This window comes from Ambystoma mexicanum, chromosome 6q, assembly GCF_040938575.1.
Source record: "Ambystoma mexicanum isolate Mex_15411 chromosome 6q, UKY_AmexF1_1, whole genome shotgun sequence".
In the NCBI taxonomy this organism is placed as follows: Eukaryota; Metazoa; Chordata; class Amphibia; order Caudata; family Ambystomatidae; genus Ambystoma; species Ambystoma mexicanum.
In genome coordinates, this window is record NC_090937.1 from 1,429,137,004 (window position 1) to 1,429,150,232 (window position 13,229).

General features: G+C 41.9%; 1 protein-coding gene across 6 annotated transcripts in view; it reads right to left on the minus strand.

The window, feature by feature from the left end:
- Positions 1 to 533: 533 nt before the first annotated feature.
- FGFR3 (fibroblast growth factor receptor 3) overlaps positions 534 to 13,229 on the minus strand; it is a 145,096-nt gene continuing 132,400 nt past the window's right edge. For all 6 annotated transcript variants that reach the window (XM_069632141.1, XM_069632140.1, XM_069632138.1 and 3 more), the window contains 2 exons: positions 12,102 to 12,207; positions 534 to 5,313 (listed from right to left, as the gene is read on the minus strand). In XM_069632141.1, the coding sequence (XP_069488242.1) occupies positions 5,152 to 5,313; positions 12,102 to 12,207 (268 nt within the window). In that variant the 3' untranslated portion in view covers positions 534 to 5,151. The remainder of the gene's footprint in view (positions 5,314 to 12,101; positions 12,208 to 13,229) is intronic.

The following is a 13,229-nucleotide window of genomic DNA, read 5'->3' on the forward strand; positions in this document are numbered from 1 at the left end:
ATTTTGTTATTTCTTTTGGAATTGAATAATCCAAAAGCGTTAAATAAAAAAAAGAAAGGGAGGTATGGTGTTCATGGCAATTTGGATGTATGTTGACTTAGCTCATGTAGATCAGGGTGGAAATGCTGAATTTGTAGGGCAACTCTATGGCGTCTGTGATAGTAGCTAGCATTCTGTGACTACTGTTTATTAATACTCAGTAGGAAGTACTAATAACAGTCAGTGGCTATGTGGTGAACTTGAGAGGTGCTCAAGCTGGTCGATGAAGTATGGAGGCTTATTTGCCAGTGTTATGGTTTACTGCCCAGCATAACTGCTAATGGTGGAAGATTGAAGATATGACTATGTAAAGATAATGTGGTAATAAACATTTAGATTAAGCAGCAAGGTAATGGGGAGGGGATATGTCCTGCCTATATGCATTAAATTGTTAACCCCATAAGAATTAATTATCCTACAGATTGTGTAAAAGAGTCTTGTGTTCGAAGGGCTGAACATATCCATACATGAAAAGAAAAAAGGAGACCAAAACGTTTCCACAACTCAATATTTGTCTTTATTGTTTGGTAAAAGTAAGTTTGTAAGTTAACAAAATCAGAGCAGATTTGCTTATTGTTCATTTCACACACTCACAGCAGCAATGATGATCAGTCCCAAAAAAGTATCACATTAAAAGTGAACTACTTTCCCAACAAAGCAAACCCTACTGGATGCAAATGAGTGGAATGTAATATCCATGACAGATATTGTAACAAAATGAGAATTTGTATCTCCTTTGAAAGGTAACAGTTCCGGCTACAAAACTTTATCGGCAGAGAGTACGAAATGTTAAGTCAACAAGTCTACAACAGATACAACTTGTAAAAACTCAATAAATTATATATATATATATATTTATAATAATATCTAATAACATTTGAAATCAAGCGCAATTCTTTTTACAATTTCAGCATTGGAAAAAAATAATGCCTTAGGTACTTGGAATGTACACACACATATATCAGATACCTGTAAGAAAATACCAATGATCTGTTTTAAGTTCAAAAGAAAAATACTATCGAAATCTATGATCTAAAACTTCCATTGTGACCATCCCAAACTATAAATTATTTTCTTTCTCAAACTAAGAGCTTCATGGTGCTGTTAGGACATAAAAGACATTACTCCAAGTGAGCCACTGTCAATGTTAACAAGTACAATGGACAGGTCGTCAGCATTATGGCACGATAGTCATTCTAGTGATAAGGCCATGGGGCTAGCCGTCCCTTGTATATTGGTCCGTGACTTAAGCCGTTTCAGTGATATACAAGCAATATCTTCTCAAGCATGCCCTGGTATAGAATTGTATACAATGAACTGTATGGTTGCCACCATTGCACCCTTCTTTTATTGTGGTAGTAGAAGCGAGAAAGACATTCTGTGGGAAAGAACTGCCAGAACCCTGTCTCAGCTCTTGATTGTGCTAACCCCTCCATCAATGCAGATTTAAGGCATGCTTTAAAAAGTATTATTTGGCACAAAGGCACATTTAAGGCATTTCTATGAATGTAGGTTGTCTACATGTTGGAGAACACAGAAGTAGACATTGCATCCGTTGCACATAATGTTAATCATTCAGTCACCACCAACTGTGGAAAACATCCCAAGTGCTTAAGAGTATTGCCAAGGGAAAGATTAGCAGGCCTCACTCCAGTATACATTCGATTTCAAACAGAAAACACAATGACGTAATGCTCAGTGAAAACGCATCCTTGGAATTATTTTGCTTCAACATGCACTGTACTACGTAACACTGGCTCTTTTTAATGTAACAAGTGTACTGCAAAAGTAAATAGACTTTGTGACAGCAATCCAAGATAAACTTATGATGTATAAAAAAATATACTAACTGAAGACATGTTGTGCATGGGACACGGGTGTGGTGGCTTCCGTAAGGCAGCTGGGAGATCCTTGCCAACACACACCCACACGTGCGCAAGCAGTACATAAACTTTACCGAATCTTAACCATAACATTATCTATTTGGTTGCAAAGCTAATGATTAACAATCAATAATGGGGAAACAGAACATTCAAAAGTCAAATATTTTAATATGTTAACCTAATATAGAGCGTTTCCGGTGGATTTTTTCTGAAGTTTAATTTACAATTTTTACTTTTCTGTATTTGAATAGCGTTATGTTCCCAGGGCTAGGTGTTGGTTCACACATACCAGTTTTTAAAATGGCAAGTTAGAGATCAACACAATGTCGTTATTGGCTGTCTTTTAATTTACATAACTCCTGTGGAGGATATTGCAGTACTTGCGAAAATAATGTCTATGTCATACTCATTGCTCTTCCATGATTTATGAATGCGTCGCTTGGCCGATAAATGCCAGTGATTCAGACAAAAATTGTTGCAAAAAGATGCATTCCATTCGTTTTTCATATGTGGGATTGGAGCATGTAGAAATCAGGCTGGAAAAAGCCAGAGGAAGTACTTCACATACTTTGCAATGAAAATAATTGAATATTTATTTGAAGTCAGGGTTTGAAGTGGACTAACACCTAAAATTCTCAAATATTCTGTAAACACAAGCGGATTAATATAGATTAACTCTGAACTGTTAATAACTTAAAACGTACAATTTGTAACATTAATAAGCAATCTATTCTAAACCATGGAACATAAATGTTAAAGTCTATAAATAACTTTACAAATATACAAGTTTACCAAAATACAATTTTTAAAACAAAACTGTGAATATAAAAACATTTCTTTTAAATGTCCTTGATTAGTATTATCCTAGATCGCAAAGCTAGATTTATGAGATTTCTCTCTTTCAGGGAACGCTGTAAGACATCTTATTTTTATATACATTTTGTATGCATATTTACACGTTTTTCTCAGATAAACCTTTCTGAAATAAATTAAAGACTCTTGTTCCCAGGTACCCGTAATGTCGGTCTCAAAGTCACTGATGACATATTCAAAAAACCCTTTTTGGAAGCGTGGTAATGAGTAGGGAGGCGACAGAGAAAACTTGTCACCATATTGGATGTTCATAAAACCGCTAAACTGTTTAAGTGCACCCCAAAAATCCTCTTACATCTTTTCCTACCTACGTATTAAGGAATTAATCAAACAGATATTGCTGCCCCAAACCTAGTGCTATTTTTCACATTTCAAAAATGGAGCAACATTTTCTTTTTTTCCTCATACCTCAAGGAGCAACACAGCAACTCAATACTTTTGTTGTTGTTTGTGCAGCGCAAAACCATTTGCAATATGTCCCTGTATTTCAAGCCACTCATAACGAACCACATTAGAACATTATATAGATATGCATAGAATCAAAAGACGCTCGATAAGCATTTGAGTGTCATGTCAGGTAGTGCGCAATTGACTGTGATAGCATACCTCTTAGAGATATAATTTAGCACGTGCCTTAGAGATATTCATTTTGGCATATATCTGAGGCACATGCAAAGAGAGTACACATTTGAGAGACGTCATAATACAGTCTTCAGACATATGTAATAAAATGCACATTTTAGAGACAAATGTTAAACAGTAAATTGCTCAGAGAGGCATGTGAAGAGTATGAATGTTTGAGATGTACGTAATACAGAACAAGTATGACAACTCTACTCTGAGATATTAATGTGATAGAGGGCTCATTACATATGCATAAAATATAATCTGCTCCTCAGAAAGAAAAGGGTGTACCTAGTCCACTTCACAGCTCACACATGTACTACAGGCAAGAAACCACTTAAAGTAGGCCACTTAAACATGATAAGAGACCCAGTCGGGCCGCTATACAAATGCAGTGCATAGATGGTAAAACACACCATGTGCCTCTTTCAATATTAGCCTTGCACAATAGGAACATTTTCATTGAAAAAATAAATAGAAACTCTTGGGTGACTGGGTTGTCAAATGACCACATTTGATGTGTTAAAAAAGTGTGATCAACCTTATTCTGGACTGCCACTATCTATCTGTGCCTCATGTATAAGACAAACCACCAAACAGACACTTTCATGAAGAGATTTAACAATGGAAAGCTGTGATTTAGTTTTTTCCAATCGCTTCATAAGTAACTGTTCCTTTTGGCCTCCAAACTTGCAAAACAATTGTTTTGCTACACTAATTAGGTACCAATTTCTCATTTTCTTCGTATGAACATGCTCTCTCCCATAACAAACAGAACGCTGGAGCAGGAAAGTGATGGTGTTTCTCTATTCCAAAATAATACTGGCACAACACTTCTATTTTGGAATCGTAAGAAGGCTATTTTACCTGCACACCCTTCAGCACGCGCCTACCTTTTTGGTTGGTATACGTTCCACTGGCCAGCATTTTCCATAAAGTGCAGCACATGTACATTTAAAGCATTTAGATGTTAATGTTAGGGCAGCATCACCTGGCCCATTGGCTTTAAGAATGAGAAGTTTCAGGTTGATATAGACAATTTGAAAAATGTACATATATGCACCAACTGGAATCCCTGTTATTGCTTGTGTACTAGCTACATGAACTTTGGATACAATGGATTGGGAGTCTGTAATCTTCTACAGCACTCTATCAATCTCAAGTGCAAACCTGACGAGAGGATTTTAGAATTTTCAAGGACAGGTGATAAACTGAAAACCTATAACAGCTCAGGGTAAAATATATGAGTATCCAACTACCCAGGCCAGAAAAAGCCAAAGGAATTCCTGGAGGCAACACTGCCTTTTAGCGTCATCAAAAAGGTTAATGCACAAATTGCATAAGGAAGTGTCTACATTCTTTATATTTCTTTCTTTTGAAGTATGTGTGTTCTTCTTTTCGTTTGTTCCTCTTGTCATTCGTAGGCACAGATTGGCAACTCTGGCACTATATTACATTTCTAGGGGTCAAGCCGTCCACACCCATAGATTTTAGATACTACTTTAAAAAAAAAATATATGTATATATTTATATATTGGCAAGAGATCAGGTCCTTCACGCCAAACAGTGCTTCTTGACTTCTCGTACAGCAAGTAAAAGAACTACGGCTCAATGAAAGAAAAAACAGTTCCTTTTACTCCTGGGCAATGTCCTGCGGTCCCATCCTTCCCGATTATTTGTCCATGGGCTTTAAAGCATCCATTCTCGAGTTGGGATTTTGTCCTTACGACACTCATGTCCTGATGATGCCGTTGTATTGCTGGTGTTTGGGAAGACACGGCTCCTCAGGCAGGTCATGTGCAAAGACAGAGTCATCTCCTGAAGAGCAGCTGCTATGGCTGTCCGGGCACGCAGGTGAATACTGCTCAAAGGGCACGGAAAGGTCGAGGTACTCCTGAAGGGGGGCAAAACCAAGAGAGGTAATGTTAGCACAGGATCATCAGAGAAACACAACAGCAATGGGCGAAGGAAAATAACATAGGTAACTTATTTTCTTAGAGACTCGCTGCCTCAGGTCGGTCTGTTAAAAGGGACAATTTAAGGGCCCTACCTGTAATGAGCCTGTTGAGATCCGTTTGATACTAGCATGGTACATATGATTCCCTCATGCGTTTTGTCATCAGTAATTGTATCAAGTAGATTATCGCATAAGGCGCATTCTATTAAGAGACAAACAAGGCTGAATCCCTGTCAATACTTCAGATTTAATCACAACTACACCATCGATTAATTGCAAAAGTACAACGAAACACAGCATAGAAAAGCTACTGTGAAACGTTCCAAATGTATCTAGAGGTCAAACATTCAAGCAATTAAAGTGTCTTTTGCACACAATCACACTTTGTCTTCTGGTAAAAGTCCAACATAGCTTTTCCAAAGGGTGAAGCCAGTGTTCCAGATAAGATTTCGTAGTGGGAGTATTTTACTCCCCATTTTTTTAAAGTTGGGAGCGCAGAGGTTTTACCTTTAAAACCGAAATGTTTTGAATTCATGCACATTAAAATATACAGTTTTACCTCTTCAGCTAAGTGAGCATTAATAGTTTTTTTTTCCTGACACTACATGTACGTCTGTTCCAAACATATCCATGAAGCAGTGTGGATGAAAGTGGGGGTGCATGCTCCTATCTATGTGTTTATTTACTATATTTATTGGGAGTATTTCTACTCCCTATATTTATTTTTTGGGAGTATTTGCCTATTTTTAGGGAGTAAAAGTGGCCGATACACACCTTATCTGTAGGTCTGGGGAAAGTAATATCTAAAAGCAGTACCCTCGCATCGCAACGTTCCCTCTCTTTGGAGGAAGTATCATAAATTAATCTATATTCAGAAATTGATGGCAGGCCTCCGAACTCAGTCGCAAAGATTCAATTACTCATGCAGGAGGTTCCTTTATGGGAGGGCTGCTACCCTTTATAACACCATCAGTGTCACATTTAATTAATTAAAGGCCATTGGTTATATGGACAATCCTATGACAGTCCATATTATTACACAATCAGCAAAGGAAATTGCATAATTTTTTGCCCATTATTATACTAGGCAAAGGAAAATTATCCATTGATCTTCAAAGTGGGACAAATTCAGCACTTTTAAAGAGGCCTAATCTAGATCCTTTTGACTTTTGTGATGGATGGGTACGGCATCTGCCCGTTAGTCTATGTATGCAACTTATGACACCGCTTGATCATGGGACACTACCAATGATTCTATCTTATCGAGTGCAAATTGGAGGCCGGGTTTTGATTTTTTAAAATTTACATTAATCATTTGTGCAGATGGATCTTTCAAAGTCACTATTCCCATGATGTATGGTGTCCACACGGATCAATAATGTCACCCATATGATTTAACATCAACATGAAGCAGCTGGGGGATCTGGATAAGGTTGGTCATGGTTACCATGATATAATATATTTTTAATTTGTAATTGAGTATTTATAACGCGCTTAATACCCATAGGTTTCTAAGCTCAGACCTGGGGATCGAACCTGTGTTGCTCCATGTCGTCTAACTTACAAGGCAAGCACGTTGCCCCTGAGCTATCCTCCCGGCCCTTAATTGATAACGTTTATGTTTTCATGTTACCTTCACATTATCATTTCTAATATTTGTAGACTTTATTTTTGTGGGTTTAACCTTAATTATTTTATTTTTTAAAAAAATTCAAATAATTCAATTTTATTTTTACAGGTACGTGATTGTTTTTGATTTTTAATATACATACTCCCCATATCCATGTACATTTTGTATAAACGCTGTACATTTATTCTGAGCGCACGTAATGTACACAACTGCACGTTCATGTACATTTTACTTAGAAGCTGTAAATTAATTTTGAGCATGAGTAACGTACATACTTTACATGTCTGTGAACATATTGTATAAAAGATGCACATTAATTTGTTGATTGTTCATACTGTACATGACGGTTTACTTTTTTGTACGGCATCAGTATATTCATTCTGAACATGTGTAATGTACATGATTAATTCTGGGCATGCGCGATACGTAGATACATTAAAAACATGAATTCAAAATTGGCCAAGTAGATTTTCAATCTTTTTTTCAGTGGAGAAATTCGTGATAAAATCAAGGTGCAAGCCAAAAATTGCAAAAATTGAAGTAGCCTATTTTGAGAGATATGGGCCGATAAATTATATATTTTTTCCCCATGGGAAATCCCCATGTTAAAAGCTGTTTAAAACGCGATCAAAGGAAACATTTAGTAAACTATGAAGCCGTTAATGCACAATTCTGAAATGCACAGGCAGCAGCCTCTACATATTACTGTTGAATATTTTAACGTTTTTTTATGCAAGTGTTCGGAAGTTATTACGAAAAGTTATTTTATGAAACTACATAGACTTCGTCTTAACCTTAACTATGCCTTGCGCTAGTGCAAAGGCATTACCTGCCATCTACTCCACAAAGGACTGTCTCAGTGACAAAAGGGACTGAATATCAGCACATTTAATAATGTTAAATCCTTCTTAACTGAATTTCTGTTTCTTTACCTTCTTTTCCAGCTACAAATGTTCAACTTTGGCTTTCGTTCATACCATCCTAAGTTATGCCACCAACACCGGTTTCTTCTGTGTTGACTGCGGTTTACTTCGTAAAGTGCGAGGCTATTATGCGAGTCTATTCAAAAAGGACGAGCATACTCGTCTTTGGCAATTAAGGGATTACATTTCCATATTTTTAAAAAGAACCCACTCTAGTTTTATAACTCTTTGTTCTGAAAGGGCAGCGCCCTCTCTGCCTTTGACTGTGGATTTGGGAAGAACACGGGCAAGCAAATTATCTGGTTTAAGTGGAACGGAAAGACCACCTTGGGCAAGAAGTTTGGCTGAGCGCGCAACATGTCTTTGTCATAGTGGAAAGTAGTGACCCCCTACGCGCATACGTGAGAGCCACCAGCAGAATTGGCTTTACCCACATGATGTCGACCAACGTCATGGGCTCAAAGGGTTTGCTGTAAGGCGACACTAACCACGTTCAGGTCCCAAATGGGCAGGTGCAAACAATCTTGATAAGCCCTTGAGGTGGGTCTTAACCAGCAGGTTGGTCGCTGAAAAAGTCTGATCCGGCGCTAAGTAAGTGCGGCAAGTATCCACCTGGACCCCAGAGCGAACCAGGAGCACAGAAAAAGACAACACATCGTCCAGGGAGCAAGAGATGGGGGTCAATGCCATCTCACATGCCCAGTGGCAGAACCTTGTCTACTTACTCCTGTACTGCGAGCGAGTGCTAGACCTCCTGAATGACCTTTCAAATGTTTTCAGAGAACAGTGTAGGCTGAAGAGTCAACTGATCAGGAGCCAGGTCGGGTGCTCCACAGCCCCGTGCTGCTGAGTGAGGACGCCCCTGCTGGGTATTGGAAGGTGCAATGCCCTTGTGACCTGAGTTGGAGGAGGTCCGAGAACCACGTCATTGACGGCCAGCGGGGAGCTATCAGGATAAGGGTGCAGCCCACGAAGCACAACATTTCCGGAGGGTCCGCTTGGAGCAACGGAGGAAGAAACAAATAGCACCTGCGGTCATGCCAGCAGAGCTGGAACGCATTCCCCAGAGACCAGCCCATAAGGCAAAGAGGGCGTGGGGGTGTGAATAAGTCCAGACACTGTCTCTTTTTAACATAACCACTATACTTAAGCTCTGTGGTTAGGATTTTCGGCCCTGGCTTGCTTAAGAATGCCAAGTACTTATTTTTTGTTCATTTGTCATCTGTAGACGAGTGGAACAGATCCGACCCCTTGAACAGCAGGTCGAGGATCCTATCCTGCACGTCCCCGGAAACTTTTGTTCTGTGCATCCACACCGTCCGCCTCATCTCGACACCCAAGCAGAGGCCCCTGCTGGATGTGTCAATATGGGAGGCCGTGGACTCCATAAGAGCCTACGAAACCGCATGCGCCTCCGCCAGGCCTGCATTGAAGAAGGCATGCCTCTCCAGAGACAAGTCTGGGAGAATTTCCCCAATCTCATGCCCCTATTTCGGGTTCGCTCACGCAAGGATGGCATCAGCGTTGGCCTGGCGTAGGACCAGCAGTGAGGTAACATTTCCAGCCGTAACACTCGATTGCCTGGTCCTCTTTGGACAAACAATTGGAGGCGGCGCCGGCCAGGGAAGACGACCAGGAAGACTTTAAACACAAAGGCCCTCATTACGACCCTGGCGGAAATCGCGGTGCTAAATGCACCTCGGAGCACGGCGGAAAGCTGCCGATACCGCCATGGGGGTTGGCGGATTTTCCGCCCCATTCCGACCTTGGCGGGGCGGTAAATCCCCAATCCCCATTTTACCCTTCCCCATTCCCATTTTTGCCCCATAGCGTATAATGGGAGTGGGGAAGGAGTTAATTACGCCACCGTAAAGTACGGTGGCGTAATTAACAACAAGGTCCCGAACCGCCATGGATTTCTCCGCCCGGAAAAACCAGGCGGAGAAAGGCTCCATGGCGCTACGGGAACTCGTAGTAGGGCGGACGGGTCCGCCACGAATACCGCTGGCGTAAACCCACTCCGCCAGGGTCGTAATGAGGGCCAAAGACACAGACACAGCGACTTAATAATGTGGCTGAGGGTGTGATGCTAGGAGGTCTGGTTGCCCATCCAGCTTTTTGTTCTTCTCGGCATTGGCCTGTGACTTTTCCTAGACCTTCTTGGCCACATAGAGCATGTCTTTTTGCAGAGAAATGCCCGAGTGACCCGTAGTATGCAAGGCCAGAACTGGCCAAACATCCCAGTGGGGCCTGTTCCAGATGGGGCACCCCCAGGAACTCCGCTAGACCCTGAAGTTGGTCATGAAACACTTTGACTGACTCCTGAGGCTCCTCCTACTGCATGTCATCATTGCCAACGTCGCCCCCCTTTTTGGTCAGGAGGGGAATTATCCGGGTCCCGCTGTGGCCCAAAGGAGGGGGCCTTGGAGGCACTACCTGCGGTACCACCACCGTAATGAGATCCTTGAGGAATCCTGCCATCTGAGGAGAGCGCAAAAGCAGAAGGAAGTGCTAAATAAAACAGTACCTGCAGGTCGCCAGATCATGAGAGGGAGCGCAGCCCTCTGACGAGCTGGGCCTCCTGTCCTGCTTAAATCGCTAAGATACCGGGGAAGGGTAACTGTAAGGCTGGGTAGCATAAATATAGGCCTGTGGGAACCACTCACCTGGGCCCTGATGCCCCAAGTCACTCCCCTGAAGGAAGACAATTGGATCCACTTTGTGCTGTCCATTCCCAGGATGATGGGGCTGCCTGAGGCATACTATCGGTATCTAAGTTGGCCACGTGCTTGTCTGTCATTTTGGTAGCCTTGCCACGCCCTGGGAGTGAGGGCGCGAAGGCCCCGAGCCCTGTGCTGGGCCCAACATGGGCGAGAACTGTTTGTGCCCCGACCCTAAAGCAGAAGCGCCAACCTCTGAGAGGGCTCTGGTAGACGTTTGGCCCTCAACCTGGAAGAGCCTGAGGGTCCCTCAGTTAGGGCGCCAGAAGCCTTGCTGGCCTCGGGCCTACCACCGATATTAAGAGTACAAGGGACCCCGCCCAGCCGTAGGTCTCGGGAAGGAGTCTCCTGGCTGGGGTGTCTTGGAGAATAAAGGACCTACCTCCTCGTGACGCAAGGTCTTGGCAACAAAGTCCTTCAGATGACTGGGTGGTGAAGTGTGGAAAATCTCCCTCCAGCGGGAAAGACGATTCTTCAATGAACGATGACCGAGAGAGTAGCAAGCTGGGCAGAGGTCCCAGCGGTGGTCGGGCCCCAGGTACTCAAGGAAGAGCGCATGGGTTTCTGAGGCAGAGAATGATCGATCGCATCAGAGGTTGCGCATCTCAAGAAGCCTTCTGTAGGCTGACATGCACTGAGGGACGCAAGGCATCGAAGGGAGATGAAGAAAGTAGAAGTGGAGCGCACAGAACGTTGAAAAGGTTTTTGCACACAGCTCCCAGGAACGACACCGTCCGTCCGTATGGAAAAAGGGAACTGTGGTGAGGCGCCGCAGGGCTGGGCTTCGGGGGCGTTCCCACACTTGGGGCCGCACCCCTGCACCCTATACTACATTTAATGGGATAGCTCACATTTTATTCGCTGCCAATGGTTCTGCTACCGTCCCTGTGTTGTGGGACGCCCACAAGGAGGGAGGAAAGGGGACAGGACGTATGAGTAAGGAATTTACTAAGAGTCACTTTCCTGCAGTTCATTTTACCATGATGATCTTGGTTTATATGTTTACTTAAAAGAAAAAAAACTCTTGTGATACATTGCTTCTGCATTGCATCGCAATCAGTACATGCACTATAATAGCATGCAAAGTAGTCTTACTGAAAGGGCAACACCTGAAAGCCCAAAGTGGTCTGGCCCATTTCTTGAGTTTATGCAGTGGGCAGTCCTACACAAGCGTTACTGTGAAAAATGTTTTCGGAAATCATGCCCCCTAAAATATCTGCATTTAAAAGTTTAAAGAAGCATTAAACTAGGTTACTCTAAGTAAAAAAGTAAACGAATTGCAACAGAGGCAGAGATCTGCTCACAAATGTATGCTTGCAATTTTTCTAGAGCCCTCTATTTTTGACAGATGTTGTATCTTTGGAGGAAGAAATTACATGCCGCTGAAGTCAGCTCTCAATAAGCACATTTTTGAGCAGTAAACTATCCTTAAAAAGCATAAAAAATACGTACATCGGTCGATGTCACTGTCAGGACCCGGTCCAAGTCTTCCACTAGTTGTTTGAAGGTTGGCCGCTGTGATGGGACTGCGTGCCAGCACTCTCGCATGATCATATACCTGAAACAAAAAAAACAAAGTTAAATAAATATTTGGTTTCCTGGTGTCACAACAATATATTTTGTAATTAGTCAGCATCAGAAAATACATTAAAAATAAACTGTCATATCTTCTGCACACCAGAATTAATCTTTACAAATAATCTGAACAATTCTGTCATGTGAAAATGTGGTCAGCCTTGCAATCTTTTTATTTAAAAAATGATCGCTCTCTACACTAGAACATGACAACCCCTAGTGTTGTCGGGTTTAAATGAGTTCAGATGACTTTCATTCTTGCATCATTATTCTTGCCAACAATCCAAACAGTGAATTTGCTCAAACGTATAGGTCTAGGTACCTAGATCCTATCCATCAATTAGCAGTAAAAAGGGTGTTAAACAGAAGTAAACTTCCACTTAAAAGCCAATACTGTGCACCAGGAACAGTCACTGAGAAAATTGATGCAACAACAATATTGTCTTGTGAGTCTGCTGGTTTTTAATGTCAAGGAAGAACAAATTATGATGGATAGCTACTCCGATAAAAGCTTCATCTTTAGATATATCCTAATCAGTGGCAGCCGACATCGGAAAACATTTTCCACCAGATGGCATTGTGTACCTCAGCACCAGTCAACCACTCGAGAAATGATGGCACCCAGAGAATAAATATGGTATTCTAAGGGCCTCATTACGGGCTGTGGTGGTGCAGGTAAGAACAATGGTAACTATTACCATTGCATTACCCCACTGCCATACTACAACCTTGGTGGTGAGGCCGTGGAAAAACCTCCAGCGAAATCAACTCCATAAATGGGGACTAAGCATGCCATATGACCACTTGTAATCCAGCAATAATTCCACTGGACCAAGTCGCCGTAACGGTAATCGAATTGTGCAATAAATAGATTTGCTCTCTTTTGGGGGTCTCAAGGAGGACAACCGTCATTTAGAGGAGATTTGGATACCACACCCTCTGTGCCCAATCAGAATCATTGTAGTCTTGTATCTCCTCAGCCTTTTGAGAACTTGGGGGAAGACG